Below are 13,981 nucleotides of genomic sequence, written 5' to 3' on the forward strand. Positions count from 1 at the left end.
TCAAAGGAAAGACGTAAAAGTAGATTTCTAAAAAAAAATGTAAGGGGATTTTAAATTGATTAGAGGTCATTTGATATGGCAAAAAAAGCAAAGTTTTAAATTCTTCGCGTTACAAGGTGACATTGATCAAGTTTGAACGTTTTATTGAACCTCTTCTGGTGCGGCAGCGTTGGTAAACACCCCCAAAAAAGGAGACGACGCTCTCTCGACGTCATTTTCACGCGACGACCCGGAAAAATCGTTCCTGCCTCCAGAGGCAAAATGGAGCCGAGGCGCGGTGAGCAAAGTGAGGGAAGTGATGTCGACCGGGAAGCTGAGCGGAGCGGAGCATTTTGACGAGCTGAAGAACCACGTCCAACGACTCCCTTCGCGACGCAGGGAGGTAGGAACGCCGTCTCTGACGTCGTGGGAGTATCGGAGGCCATTTCTCCTCCCAAAAGAGATTTGCGGCTATTTTAGCATGCTAACATGTTGAGTCACGACTCTGCGCTGCCTTTTCGTTTATGTTTACTTGCCGACGATATCTTCGCCTCGTTGTCATTTTCGTCCGCAAGAGAGGCCGCTCTTCGTTTTTAATTTGCTTGACCTAAATGTGACGTCAACGACGTTTCTGCTGCTCCCACAACACGTGACAGACAATCAGGATCGGGACAACAAATGTCAATATGAAGCTTCTGTCCTCTGTCGCGAGAAGCTGACGCGACCATGCTTGAAGCTTTCCATCAAAGCGCTTCAAAAAAGGTTCAGCTCGCGAGGCTTCACTTTCACCTGACTGAAAGAAGATTCTGTGAGGTCTTGCCGCACTTCTCAATCGAAATCGAAGGGAAAAAAATGAGGTACTAACCCAGGGGTGGGCAAACTTTTTGGCTCGGGGGCCGCATTGACTTTTAAAATTTGACAGAAGGGCCAGGTCAGCGCGAGCTATGGTACATTAACAAAAAAAAAATGCATTTGTTGACAGTCCATATCAAACATCAACAGAACAAAAGCATGAAAGTACTGTATTAATATACTTTTTTAAATGACAACAGTGTTGTTGATGCCCTCTTTTAGCCTGTGTATTGCTGCAGATGGGTTGTGATCAGACCAGTAGAAGTAGAGCGATACAGAGGTCCTAGGTGGTCGAAAAGACCCCCCCCCCCCCCCCCAGTGTTCTGCAACTTCAAATCAATGCGCCACCTGGCGGTGAAATGCCTGTCAATACAAGTCCAATTGAAATGAATGCAATCATTCACACCGAACCTTAATTGTGGACCGACCTTCGGCGGGCCGGATTAAAAAGACCAAGGGGCCGGATTCGGCCCGCGGGCCATAGTTTGCTGCGCTAACCCCAAAGACGTTTGGAGACCAACAAAAAAAAAGTGTTGAATCTCCCATGAACATCCCAATTCGATATTCATATCGGACTTAGTCCCAAATCTCCCATTTGAGCACGATTTTGCACTCCAAAGTGTGCCGTTCGTTTTTATTGACTTCATTCGGGTTAATCTTCGTGGTACTTGGTCCTTATTTTATTCAAGCGCAGTACATTCTCATGCCCAGCTCGAGGCAAAAAGGGTGGAAAGCAAAGGGAGGTGCGGTCAACGTGTGTACTCGCAGGGCGAAATTGGAAAGACGCGTTGAATCCAATATCCCGCCGCATGGCCAAGCTCCGACCTCACCGAGGTGCCCGCCGATGTGTTTGTGCGTTCAGGCGGTCATGGCGCAGCCACGCGGCGCCTGCACGTGGAAGCCGCACATCTGCGAGCAACTGAAGCTTCGCGACCGTCTGCAGCGCCACGGCTTCGAGGAGATCGTCCATCAGTGTGAGTGACGCCGTCGCGGCTAAGCCGCATTCCGGCGCCTTTGATGGCTGAACGCGGTCGAGTCGGCGGTGTGAACTTGACATTGCGGCGGCCGCCCCGCGAGAGGTGAACACGGGCTCTATTTAGCGAGATCCCGCAAACTCCTTTGTTTTGTACTTTTGAACTCGGGCCCGACCGATGACTGGGTCCTGCGTCGCCCCCTTTTCAAAAACATCCAAATGGGCCAAAGTTGAATGCGGAGACATTTGTCTCGACTTCCCGTGCGAGGGAGCGAGCTGCGGCCGAGCGTCGAACACCCTCCTATGAAACCGCGTTTCCGAGACTCGACATAACACCTCGGTCGCGAACGTAGCCCATGACACGCTCTCAAACGGGGTCGCAAAAAGACACTTGCACGTCCGTTTCAGACAATCGCCTGCTGGAGAAATCGGACCTGCGGGCCGTCCTGTCGGAGCGCTACCAGGCGGACAAGTACGAAGTCGCGCGGGGACACGAAGCCACGTGAGCGCCGCGGGCGGCCGCCGCTCGTCTCGCCATCGCCATCGCCATCGCCGGGCGTCTTTGCGCGGCTGACTCGGTGTCTGGCTCGCAGGGCGGCGGGCGGCGACGCGCCGGCGCTGCAGCAGGAGATGGCCGACATGAGGATCCGCCATCAGGAGGAGCTGACGGAGCTGCACAAGAAACGAGGAGAGGTGCGTGGCCGCGCCAGCGAAACTCAGACTGCTTTTCCTCAACGGGGGCGAAATAGGAAAGGCGACGCCCGTCGCGGCTCGTGGAAATGCCGCGCGCTTGTCAAAAGGAGCTCTCGGCCCTCCGGACCGATGTCTTCAGTCGTAGTTTACGATCAGACTTAACGCTATCGCTCGGAGGTGCGCGCGCCGGATGTTGCCGGTCGACCTTTTTGCACGTGGCCGACGTTTGATCAAAAGAGAGACGCTGTCGGTTGAATCTGCATCTGCATTCGAGTCACTCGGTGTGCGTCACTCCTCGAGATGCATTTTCTTTTCCCTCATCGATTTCAATCATTTCGAAAAGAAGAAACTACAGTTGAGATTTTCTCCTCCCTCAGCTGGCCCAGACCGTCATCGAGCTCAACAACCTGATCCAGCAGAAGGACAAGGAGATCCAGAGCAACGAGGCCAAGTCGGTAGCCGCGCGAGTCGTCGGCCGGCCGGGCCCTCGGCCTCCGCTGACCGCCGCCGCGCTCTTTCAGGATGCAGGAGTACCAGCGGCAGATGGCCAACCTGGAGGGGGACCGTCGAGATCTCAACAACCGCCTGCAGGTAGGAGGAGCCGCCGGACGTTCGCGCCCCGACCGAGCGCTCGGCCTCGGGGACGTCCGTCCCGCGGGATTCCGACCCTCGGAGCGACGCGTGTCTGAACGCGGCGCACTCCGGGCCCATCTTTGAACCGGAGCCCAGAACGCGTCGGTCTCGCGGCGCGTTGAGGTTGCGAGCGCGTGTCGCCCGCCCAGGACCTGGAGCGAGCCAACCAGACTCTGAAGGACGAGTACGACGCCCTGCAGATTACCTTCGGCGCTCTGGAGGAGAAACTGAGAAAGACCACGGAGGACAACCAGGAGCTGGTCTCGCGCTGGATGGCCGAGAAGGCTCAGGAAGCCAACCGGCTCAACGCGGAGAACGAGAAGGACAGCAGGTGAGGTTGAGCGGCCCGAGCGGCGCCGCGCCCGTGTGACGCTCAGGCTCCCCTTGCCCCCCCCTCCCAGACGCAGACAGGCTAAACTGCAGAAGGAGCTGGCCGACGCCGCCAAGGAGCCGCTTCCCGTCGACCCGTCGGTGAACTTGTGGCTAGTCGAGCGGGTGGACGCGGCGCCCGCGCTGACTTGTTCTCCCCCCCCCCCCCCCCCCCTCCCCAGGGACGACGACATTGAGGTTCTGCCGGAGGACTCCGGGAAGTCGGGCGCGGAGCAGCCGCACGGCCGAGCGCTCGGCAGAACGCCCAGGTAACCTCTGATCGCCCCCCACCCCAAAATGGTTTGCGCTTTCCAATGTCTGCATTTAAATGCTTCACATGAAAGTATTTGCACGGTGGTGCCGCGAGACGAGAGTTGAATTTGTTTGGTCACCACTCTTGTTGTTCAGAGTGAGCGAGAGAGAGATTTTTTCTTTTTCGCTTTGCCCCCGGCACAAAACAGCAAAGCGCTTTTTTTTTCTCTTCCTCCACGAGATTAAAAGCCAGACTTATTTCTCGTCAAAGGTGCCACCCGAATCAAATATCTTGTCTTTCAGTAAGAAAAGCTCCCAGATGCCCCCCGGTGGCCTGCTGGACTCCATCTCCAACATGTTTGGGTGAGCGCACACGTTCCCGAGGCTCCCGATCGGACGCGGCCTCTTCAGAGTTGTTGTCCTCAGCAGACGACGAGGCGCAAATTCCTCGAGCACGTCTCCGGAAAACAGCGAGGCGCCGTCGGGGGCCTGCGTGGAGGTTCGAGTCCCGTCCACAGCGCTGCACGTTTTTGTAAGTACCGCCTCCGATTCTTCGGCCCTCGTTTGGGCTCGCTTGCGCTCCGGGGAAGGTTTTTTTTTGTCCCAGGTCACTTCCGCAACTTCTGCTGCGCACGCGCCGCGCAACCGCATTTGAGCTCCAGGAGCCTTTGGTTTGGCGCGCCGCTCGGCGAAGGCCCTTCCCGATCGGGATGAGAAAATATCCACCCGTGGGCTCGCACGGGGGGGGGGGGGGGTGGCCAAATTCCAACGAGTTGACGCATGCCACGTTTCAAAGGGAGTCACTCGCCCCAGAAAGTCGTCTCGGGTCACTCAAGGGGGGGGTGCGCGTGTCGCAAAGGCACGCCTCAGTGCGGGCGACACGAGGAACCAACTTCAATCAAAGAGGATTCCGCCCGCCACGTGTCCGAGCGAAACCATTTGGTTACCTCTCTGTAAATAATGCAAACGGGACCGTTTTTTTATTTTTTTGAGAAGAAGAGCAGCCAGGGCAGTTCAAGAGGAAATCAACGATTGGGGGGAAAAAGGTGGCCTCCCCTCCAAAAGGTTTGAACAGAGGGCTGTCGGACAAATTGCGGCGCGGTGTGCGGAGGAGGACCGCAGCCTTCCACTATTTTGGTCGGGGATAATGGAGGCTGACGCGGGCCTTGAGCAGCCCCGGTGCGCAATCCGGCCGTGGGCTCCGGTTGTGTCCGTTTCTCTGGGTCGGGGTGTCCTTCCCCTGTGTGCGTTTGTGATCCGTCCGCTGTGTTTTGTCCAGGAAGCGCACGACGGCGAGGTGAACGCCGTGCGGTTCGGCCCCGGCTCGCGGGTCTTGGCGACGGGGGGGATGGACCGCAGGGTGAAGCTTTGGGAGGTGGCGTCAGGTGGGTCGCGCTCGAAGGCCGGCGCGCTTCCGAGTCGCCGCGTGTCTGACGGAAGGCATTTAATGCGGCCGTCGGCGCCAAAGCGCACGCAAAGTTCGAAACGTTTTGCAAATCGAGCCGCGGTCGCTCTCGATCTTGACCCGATCGACATGCCCGCGAGCGCACGCGTGCGCTCGCTGCTGCCGGAGCATTTGAAGTGAGCGGCGGCTCCAAATGGCCTCTCTCAAACTTGGCTTCGGGGGCCATTTGCCGAATTGACGGCAAAGTTGTACGTTAGTGCGGCACTCACCTTTTTGTCGTGTCGTTGCAGAGCTTTTGATTTGTTTGAATTATCGCCGCCACTACGACGACGACTAAGTTAAGCTCGGGCTCGAGAGAGTTCTCGGCGGAACGCGACTCCAAAGTGACACCGAGCGCAGGGAGATGAGAGACGGACGAACGGCTCGCCGATCGCGGGCATGTTCTGAACTGCTCCGTTGTGAAAAGATTGGATGACTTGTACTTTAGCTTTTTTGTTTTTTAATCGTCGAGCCCCTTTTTGTGGAATACTTGATGTAGCCCAGACTCTGTCCATTACTTTGATAGACGATTTACGTGTCGATTTGTCCATTAATTGTCGCGCCTCGCCTCGGCCGTCCTTTTTTTTTTTTTTTTTCCGAATGAAATAAGCCACTCATTGACAGCACTTGTGCACGCGCAGGTCGCTGTGAGCCGAAAGGAGCGTTGACCGGCAGTAACGCCGGAATCACCAGCATCGAATTTGACAGTGCGGTAAGTCTTGATTTCTTTTTGGGCGAGAGGCTTTGTGGGCGTTTGTTGGACATTCCCGGCGCTCCGAGTGCCAGTTTGCGCTTCAAACAACACGATGTATGCAGGAAGACTTGTTAGCATTGGATTCTTGGCCATGTTTTTAACAGGGGGGGGGGGGGGGGGTGTGCGTGTGTGTGCGCAGGGTTCCTACCTGTTGGCTGCCTCCAATGACTTTGCCAGTCGCATTTGGACTCTGGAAGACTACAGACTGAGGGTCAGTGGTGGAAAAACACAAGTCTCGTCCCTGCGCACCATCACCGATTTGAACGTTTCCGGGATTACTCGTTCACCGCCGTCGAGCAGACCATCCAGATTTCTTTTTTTCTTTTTTTCGGAGCGCTTCTCAAACTCTTTAAGATCTAAGACGGTCGCCAGTCACTGGTAGGCTACGAATGAGCAAACGATTGGAGAGGCCACAATTCACATGGTGAATTTTTTCCCCGACCTCAAACGAAGCGTTCCTCGACGTTGCGTGAACTCGAGCCGTACGGCCTCGCGCGCTTGAACGGCATGCCCGCTCTCCGCAGCACACGCTGACCGGACACAGCGGGAAGGTTCTGTCGGCCCGCTTCCTGTTGGACAACGCTCGCATCGTCTCGGGAAGCTACGACCGAACCCTGAAACTGTGGGACCTGCGCAGCAAAGTCTGTAGGTGAAGGGCCGGCCGCCTGGCGCCCGCCGCGCGGGACGCCGCCGCTAACTCGCCGAGCGCTCCTTTGCGTCCGGCAGGCATGAAGACGGTGTTCACCGGCTCCAGCTGCAACGACATCGTGTGCACCGAGCAGTGCGTCATGAGCGGACACTTTGACAAGAAGGTCCGCTTCTGGGACATCAGGTCAGTGAGACGCTGCCCCCCCACCCCCCTTTTTTTGGGAGGGGGCTGAATGCAATGGGAACGGTGCTTTCGTTTCAGGGCGGAGAGCAGCGTGCAGGAGCTGGAACTGCTGGGCCGGGTGACGTCGTTGGACCTGAACCACGACCGCACCGAGCTGCTCGCTTGCTCCCGGGACGACCTGCTTAAGATCGTCGACCTGCGCACCAACGCCGTCAGGCGGACTCTCAGGTCCGTCTTGGATGCGACCGGACGCGGCCGAGCGGCTCGCTTTGCGTCGACTTGTCGTGACCGCCGAGGCCGCGTTTCCACGCGACTTGACCTTTGCGCGACGCTACTCGACAGGAATCGATGACATTGCGCGACTTGATAGACCGTGAGCGGGCGCGGCGCGATGTGACTCGATTTTATGAAGTGAGTCGATGCGACGCGAGTCAACCGCGTGAAGTGACCGGACCGGACGCGGGGCTCACACCTGTCTTGTCATCTTCAGTGCTGACGGCTTCAAGTGCGGCGCCGATTGGACCAGAGTGACCTTCAGGTGGGTTCCCTCTCCGAGGCAAAAAAGCAGTGTTGTACGGCTGCCCCCTGGCGGCCGAGGTAGGTAGCAGCGCAATGAATGGAGACCTCCTTCATTCCGAGAGCGCTTTCGCAATGGCTGCAGCGCTAATAAAGGCCTTCTTGACACCACGTTTGGTATAAGATAGCGGGAACACAACAATGCTTTCACGCTCGACATTTGAAGATGTCATTTTCAGTCAATGGATGAATCAATCACACCATCAATAGAAATTTGTGCCACTCGTCCTCACCAAATGACAAACTGGCGACGTTTTTGGTAGAACAAAAACTATTCACTGAAGCTGGCGAGGGGAAACCAAATCATTTGAGGTCAGATTCGTCGGAGTTATGAGCGAGGTCACGTTCCCCCGGTGGGGGGGGGGCATGGAAGACCAGGATCGCTTTGGTGCCGTAGAACTAAGAAGGGACTTGAAAAAAGTAGCGGCCTTATTTGGAATCTTGGTGGCGGACTGGAGGATCTTTCTCCCGCAAACATCCCCCCCACCTTGCTTGGTGTGGTACAGACGGCGAGACGTGCTGTCGAGTTGGACTTGGACGACCAAAAGTTAGCTGCCCCCCCCCCCCCCCCCCCCCTTGGTCTTCCTCTTTTTGCGGGTGGCCCTTTTGATGGTATTTGTCGAGGATGGTTTCTCAACTTGTTTGTTGCTTTCCCTTTTAGTCCCGATGGGAACTTTGTGGCCGGCGGCTCAGCGGACGGAGCGCTGTACGTCTGGAATGTTCTCACGGGGAAGGTGGACCGAACGCTGGAGCGCAATCACAAGTAAGACGTGCGAGCTGCGACCCCGCCCGGTCCGGCGTCTCCCGACCTGACCTGACGGCGCTCAGCCTGTCAACTTGCCAATGCGACGCGTTTGCGTGTCAGCTGTCACGCTTAAGTGCCTAAAAGGGCATTTTCCAAAATTCAACGGCGGCGTTTGAGTCCCTGGAAAGGGAAGTCGGAGATTTGTTTGTAAATTTGCCTCACGTTTCTTGGACGGTTAATGGCTTCAAACAGCCTCATTTGATACCCATGGCCATGAATATGAGCGTATATATGGCACACGAGGACTGGGTCGAATTGGGGGGGGGGGATAAAAATTGCCTGGCGTAAAATCCCGTGTCTAATCACCCTTCCGAAGCCCTTTTTTTTCTGTACTCGTAAAAGACGGTCCCCGATTTGCTTTTCGTCTCAGGGTGAGCAAAATTGAAAGCACCGCAATGAAGCGTGCGTGCGTGCGTGCGTGCCTTTCAGTTCAGGTCAAAAAGGGGTGTGGGGGGGGGTGCTCCTTTGCCATATCTGTGATGAAGGGCCCTCAGAGTCACATTTCCCCAAATCCTGACCTTTTCCTTCCTTTAAATGTCTCCGTGTCGTCCCCCACAGCTCGGCCATCAACGCCGTGTCGTGGTCGCCGTCGGGCGCGTACGTGAGCAGCGTGGAGAAGGGCGGCAAGGCCATCCTGTGGTCCGACATGTGACGGGAGGAGCGGACACCGCGCCGCCTTCGCCCTGGCGCCCGCGCGCGCCCAGCGTTAGTTTTCGACGTCGGACGCGCGATCGACGTCGGAGGATCGCCGTCCCGCCCGGCCCGGCCCGGCCCGAAGCCGACGGGCCCGGTGGGCCGCGGCGCCCGCGTAACGCGAGGCCAACTCTGGCGCCGTGACTTTTGTAGTCACGCGGGACCGAGACTGTGGACTTGTTAGTATGGTGTTGACTTTGTACACATGCCAAGTGAATAAACGAGTCCAAGCTACAGCTCCACTTGCTCCCTAAGTGTCGCCGAGAAGGAAGAAAGTTGACGATAAGCGGCTTAGCGCCTCGCTATAAAGCCAAGCGGGCTCGCGCCGTCATCTTCATCAGGTGCGTCGTTCGGCTGCGCTTTTTGTCGTCGTCGTGTATTTTGTTTTTGTCGCTGTTGTGTTTGTGTGCGTTTCCATCCTTCAAGTGGACGCGTTTGCGCGAAATGTGATCTGCGTTCACCCTAACGTGCAAAGCCTTGTGAAGCCGCTCTCTTGCAGGTGCGGTCGACATGAGTCCCAAGCAAGTCGTCTTCAAAAAAGCGTCCCCGGATAAGTCGGTAAGTTGCTATCGCGGCAACAACTTGAGCGCGATGCGTTGCCGCGCCCGATGTACGATGCGCACGGGCGAGCGCACATACTCGGCTGTTGAACGCCAAAGCTGCCGCTGCTCAACCCGTGTTTTTTGTTCTTGTAAAGTGTCCTTGGGTGTTTTGAAAGGCGCTTATAAATAAAATGTATTATTATTTCTCGAGCACTTTCAAACAGCCATCGCTGCATACAAAGTGCAACTAACTAAAAGTAGGCCAAGTGGCTGCCATTCAAGGAAAATCAAGGAGCGCCGAGAGCTGAGCATCGTACCGCAGGGTCGTCCGCGAAGTCCTTTTGGGCACTGGCAAGTCGTGACTTTGTGTTCGGCGCCTCGTCCAAAATGGATATTGAAGCTTTTGATGCTTTCTGGGCAAAGTTGTTTCTCGTGGTCCATCGTGACTGATGACGTTTAAGTGCATACAAGTCCAAATACGGAGCGGGGCAAGATGCTGTTGATCGTATTCATGGTAGAAATGTGCGTCGAACGCTCGGCCTTACCGGACACGGTGGAGTGGTCACGTGCCGCCGCGCCGCGCCGCGCCGGCCTACTTTTGGGGCCATCCGATCTCCATGTCAGCCTGTCGTCCTAGGCGACCATCTACGTGGCCGGCAGAGACTTGGTGGACCGCGGCGATGGCGTGGATCCGCTCGGTGAGCGCCCGTGGCTTTCGGGAGAAAAAGAGAAGGGCACATCGGGCGCGCTCTTCACAAAAGGCATGTTTGTGGCCTTGCAGACGGCGCGCTTGTCGTCGACTCTTCGCAGCTGGGAGGAAAACCAGGTCAGTTGACAAACGTTGGAAAGGTCATTGAAACGGTGGCGGCGTTAGGCCCATTCACGGGGGTGGGGGGGGGGGATGCTCTGAACTTCCGGCCTTTCCGCGTCGCCATCGAGAAAACGTCCTTCGCGGCGGAAAAGCAGTCGCATGTTTTCCCGGCGACTTGAGTGACGAGCGCGGTCCAGGGGGAGGGCTTTCGCTCGTATCTCGAGGCCGGCCCGCCCCCGTCGTGCGCGCGGACCGGCCCCGCCCCGCGTTTTGTGCTTTCAGTCTACGTGACGTTGTCGCGCGCCTTCGTCTACGGCCGGCGGGACGAGGACGCGATGGGCGCGACCTTCCGCCGCGACCCGTTTGTGTGTTGCCGCGGGACGAGGAGCGGCTGACGCGCGGCAAAATTCAGGAGAAGCTGCTGCGAAAACTGGGCCGCGACGCCTTCCCCTTCTTCCTGGAGGTGGGTCGTCTGAGCCGGCCAAATTGAAAAAAAGGTCGGCGGGGTTCCGTTTTGCGCGGGTCCCGACGGCAATTTGGAGCGCTTTGTCCGACCCGAGAGCCGGCCGGCGTCGGTCGGATGGCGCTCAAAATGCACGCCAAAAAAACTCTTTTGGGCTTTCATTTCAAACGTAGTCGTTTATGTCGGCATCGAAGACGGAAAGTCAGTTGACATGGCAACGGTAGCGGTGGGATGCGCAGGATCGAGCCCCCCTCGCTTTGCTTGACATTCAACTTGAGTGCTCTCCAGGATTTCAAAGTCATCCGGCCTTTGTTGCAGTTGCCGGACAACCTGCCCAACTCGGTCACGCCGCAGCCCGGACCGTCGGACGTGGGAAAGGTCGGCGGCGGGGAGCCCGACGCTTCGCCGCCGGCTAAGCTAACGCCGGCTGTCGCTTCGCAGAAATGCGCCGCGGAGTTCCGGGCGAAAGCGTTCCGCGCCGACGAGCCGGACGGACGGTCGGTGTCCGTCGCTTCGCCGGCTTTTGCCGCCGCGCCTCCTTTTGTCCCATTTGTCCGTCGCTCGGCAGGAGTTCCGTCGGCCTGACCGTTCGAAAGGTCCAGTTCGGCCCGCGCGACGTCGAGCCGTCGCCGTTCGCGGAGACCGCCTTTGACTTCCCGATGTCCGACAAGCCTCTTCGCGTCAGACCGAGCCTGCCCAAAGAGGCCGGTCGTCCCGGCCGGACTTTTCCAATTTGAAAATGTGAAAGCGCCGCTCCCCGTTTGCGCGCAGACGTTCGGCCGCGGCGAGCCGCTGCGGGCCGAGGTGCGCGTCGCAAACCGGTCCGACCGGACGGTGAAGGACATCAGCCTGTCGGGTAGCCGGCCCGCGCCCTCGCTAGCGACGCCTTTGTCACCTCGTGTCTGTCGCCCGCGCGGTGGAGCAGGTGACCAACGCGGTCCTCTACTCCGACGACAAGTACGTCAAGTCGGTGGCCAAAGAGGAGACCGGGTGAGAGGCTTAAAAGGCGGGGCTCCTCGGCGCGACGGTGACGGCGCCAGAGCCGAGCTCCGATTTGAGCTCGACCGGCGGCGGTCCGTCGACTTTGGCCAAAAGGGGCCCGGCCGCCTCCCTTTGAAGCCCCTTGGCAAAAAGTGGCAATTGCCGGACAGGATTCCAAAGCGCTTCGGTCAACGCTTCCCGTTCGGTCATCGTCCTTTTGGCCGTGAGGGTGCAGCCCCGCTTTGGACTTTGTCGGCGTCGTGCCCATACTGATGCACGCGCGCGCGTGCGCGTTGTACGGCACCGGTGACGGCGCGGCGTCGGGTTGCGGCCCGGCAAAGTCGTACGCCTTGTACCCGCGTCCGGAGCCCAACAAGGAACGGCGGGGACTGGCTCCGGACGGACACCTCGAGCGCCAAGATACCAACTTGGCTTCCTCCGGCACGTGAGATCCGCTCTTTTGCTTCTTGCCGTGTCCCGCGTAGGCTTTGACGCCGACGACCTCGTCGATTCGTCGTCGGCGCGAGACGTCTCCGCGGTCGCGGAAGGCGTCGTTCCCCGCGACATCTCGGAGGCCTGCCGGAGACGAAACCAAACCAAAAAAAACGGCAACGACGCGAGCATGTTGAACGCTGGCAATCTTTGCATTCCATGGCGTGCGCCGGTTCAACGGCCCATCGGGCCCGCTCGGACGTTTTGCCTTCTGCGCGCAGGATGAAGCGGGAGGTGCCGAAGGAGCTGCGGGGCATCTGGGTGTCTTATAAGCTGCTCTTGAAGATGACGGCCACGGGGTAGGTAACTTTCGTGAGCGCGTCTTTTGTCCTTTGCTCGACGCCTGACTCGGTCTCTTTTTGTGCACTCAGACCTCTGGGATCCGGGTACGTACAAACGCACCCACTTGCAAACGCGTCCAATGGCATGTGTGTGTGTGTGTGTGTGTGTTTCTCCCCGCAGCGAGGTGCGCGTGGAGCTTCCTTTCAGATTGATGCATCCGAAACCCGAAGACGGTACGTGCCGTCATCTTCCATCACCGTCGCAACCGTTGACATGGTGCGCGTGCGTTAATCTGCTTACTCGTTGCGCCGTCAGCAGAAGGTGGCTAATGTGACGAGCGCGTTTGTCCTGCTGGAAATGCTGAGCCGTCACAAAGTCACCTCGGGCGGTCTGGGACGACTCTTCCCGTCGAATCCAAAGAAATGTGATGAGGCCGAATCATAACTCGCATTGAGAAAACGTCTTGTTATTGAGATTTTTCTTCTTGTCTAGAATTGTAATGACACTGCGAGAAACCAGTTGAAGTTGTGACCACGCCGGCAACTCCAAAACACGCGTGTGGTCAATGACCTTCCCCCCATTTCTGTGCCCCCCCCCAAAAAAAAAAGGTTTAGGGGGGGTGATTTTTTTTTTTAGGGAACAGTTTTTTTGTTTTTTTTTTGTGAAATAAAAAAAAGACTTTCAACCAAGTTGGTTGAACTCGATGCTTTTGTGAGCCCCCGGAAATATTGGTGGCGCCCAATCGACAGCCTTCTGACTTGATTTTTCTTTTCTTTTTGCTTTCAGCCAAAGACACAAAGTGAGTTGTGCGTTCATTTCCCACAAGGAGGGTTGGGCACGCACGTGTTTAAATTGTCTTTTTTTTATGGGGGGGTGCATTTTGAATCGCCCGCAGCGAGTGTGACGACATCACCTTTGAGGATTTCAAACGTTCCTTCCTTCGCGGCGTCATCGGAGAGGACGACGAGGAAGAGGAGGGGGAGTCCTGAACGCCAGATGGCCAACCAATGGCAGGCTAGGCAAAAAAAAAAAAGCTTGATAGAGAACGCCCGAAGCTTGTCAATACAGTAATTACATTTTTTTTAAAAATAGTCATTGCCTATTGATGCCACAAGATGGCGACAAAGGACTCCTTAGAGAAGCTCCGGAGCGCGTTTCAGTCATTAGGTGGGTCACAATATTCAAAGTCCAACTTTTAAAAACTAAAGACATTGATAGGCAATTACGGAAACAAGATTGTTTGGAAAGCTCACTCAGAGACACGATTGCATTTTTCTAAACCTGGAGTTAGTTGAAAGCATTCTTACTTTAGGCGGAGTCAGCTGGCACCGACATTGTAAGGTTGGGGGGGGGGGGGAGTGCAAATGCTGGACCTGACTGATTGTAGAAATCTTTCTCTTTGGTTTGTGTTGTGGCGGCATTTTCCAGTAAACACGATGCTGACTTGACGAGATTCTTTGCGTCTATACTTCTTTTCTGGCCAAATGCAAAATACAGTATGTGTTTATCATGTATAGTGAAGGATTATGCCCTGTCCTGGTCAAACAACACACAC

At 56.7% G+C, this 13,981-nt stretch overlaps 2 protein-coding genes across 3 annotated transcripts; both read left to right on the top strand.

Moving 5' to 3' along the window:
* Positions 1-213: 213 nt before the first annotated feature.
* On the top strand, positions 214-9,091 carry atg16l1 (ATG16 autophagy related 16-like 1 (S. cerevisiae)). 2 transcript variants are annotated; one of them, XM_086125704.1, is made up of 20 exons: positions 214-382; positions 1,694-1,805; positions 2,213-2,306; positions 2,398-2,497; positions 2,875-2,948; positions 3,019-3,088; positions 3,280-3,461; positions 3,532-3,597; positions 3,682-3,768; positions 4,055-4,114; positions 4,178-4,283; positions 5,031-5,136; positions 5,837-5,907; positions 6,089-6,160; positions 6,474-6,594; positions 6,676-6,781; positions 6,860-7,009; positions 7,272-7,319; positions 8,019-8,120; positions 8,721-9,091. In XM_086125704.1, exons 1-20 carry the CDS (start codon positions 299-301, stop codon positions 8,812-8,814), a joined length of 1,905 nt encoding a protein of 634 aa, XP_085981830.1. In that variant the 5' UTR covers positions 214-298; the 3' UTR covers positions 8,815-9,091. The 2 variants fall into 2 exon arrangements, with proteins under 2 accessions (XP_085981830.1, XP_085981831.1); XM_086125705.1 differs by having other exon boundaries at positions 4,181-4,283.
* Positions 9,092-9,365: 274 nt separating this feature from the next.
* On the top strand, positions 9,366-13,874 carry LOC147196821 (S-arrestin-like). Its single transcript, XM_086125733.1, has 14 exons — positions 9,366-9,413; positions 10,035-10,223; positions 10,267-10,671; positions 10,990-11,049; positions 11,113-11,174; positions 11,240-11,375; positions 11,443-11,524; positions 11,586-11,656; positions 11,955-12,097; positions 12,366-12,443; positions 12,516-12,530; positions 12,607-12,659; positions 13,213-13,225; positions 13,322-13,874. Exons 1-14 carry the CDS (start codon positions 9,366-9,368, stop codon positions 13,413-13,415), a joined length of 1,449 nt encoding a protein of 482 aa, XP_085981859.1. The 3' UTR covers positions 13,416-13,874.
* The last annotated feature ends 107 nt before the right edge of the window (positions 13,875-13,981 follow it).

This window comes from Hippocampus guttulatus, chromosome 12 (genome assembly GCF_054856545.1).
Source record: "Hippocampus guttulatus isolate MCC_2025c chromosome 12, RoL_Hgut_1.0, whole genome shotgun sequence".
Classification (NCBI taxonomy): Eukaryota; Metazoa; Chordata; class Actinopteri; order Syngnathiformes; family Syngnathidae; genus Hippocampus; species Hippocampus guttulatus.

What these genes read in the sequence shown, in the direction of transcription:
- atg16l1 (XM_086125704.1), top strand. Translation starts at nt 299, where the DNA reads ATGTCGACCGGGAAGCTGAGCGGAGCGGAGCATTTTGACGAGCTGAAG. An exon ending in GCTTTGGGAGGTGGCGTCAG is followed by an intron (nt 5,137 to 5,836) that starts GTGGGTCGCGCT and finishes GTGCACGCGCAG; the next exon opens with GTCGCTGTGAGCCGAAAGGA. An exon ending in GCCGTCAGGCGGACTCTCAG is followed by an intron (nt 7,010 to 7,271) that starts GTCCGTCTTGGA and finishes TGTCATCTTCAG; the next exon opens with TGCTGACGGCTTCAAGTGCG.
- LOC147196821 (XM_086125733.1), top strand. Translation starts at nt 9,366, where the DNA reads ATGAGTCCCAAGCAAGTCGTCTTCAAAAAAGCGTCCCCGGATAAGTCG. An exon ending in GACCGAGCCTGCCCAAAGAG is followed by an intron (nt 11,376 to 11,442) that starts GCCGGTCGTCCC and finishes GTTTGCGCGCAG; the next exon opens with ACGTTCGGCCGCGGCGAGCC. An exon ending in AACTTGGCTTCCTCCGGCAC is followed by an intron (nt 12,098 to 12,365) that starts GTGAGATCCGCT and finishes TTCTGCGCGCAG; the next exon opens with GATGAAGCGGGAGGTGCCGA.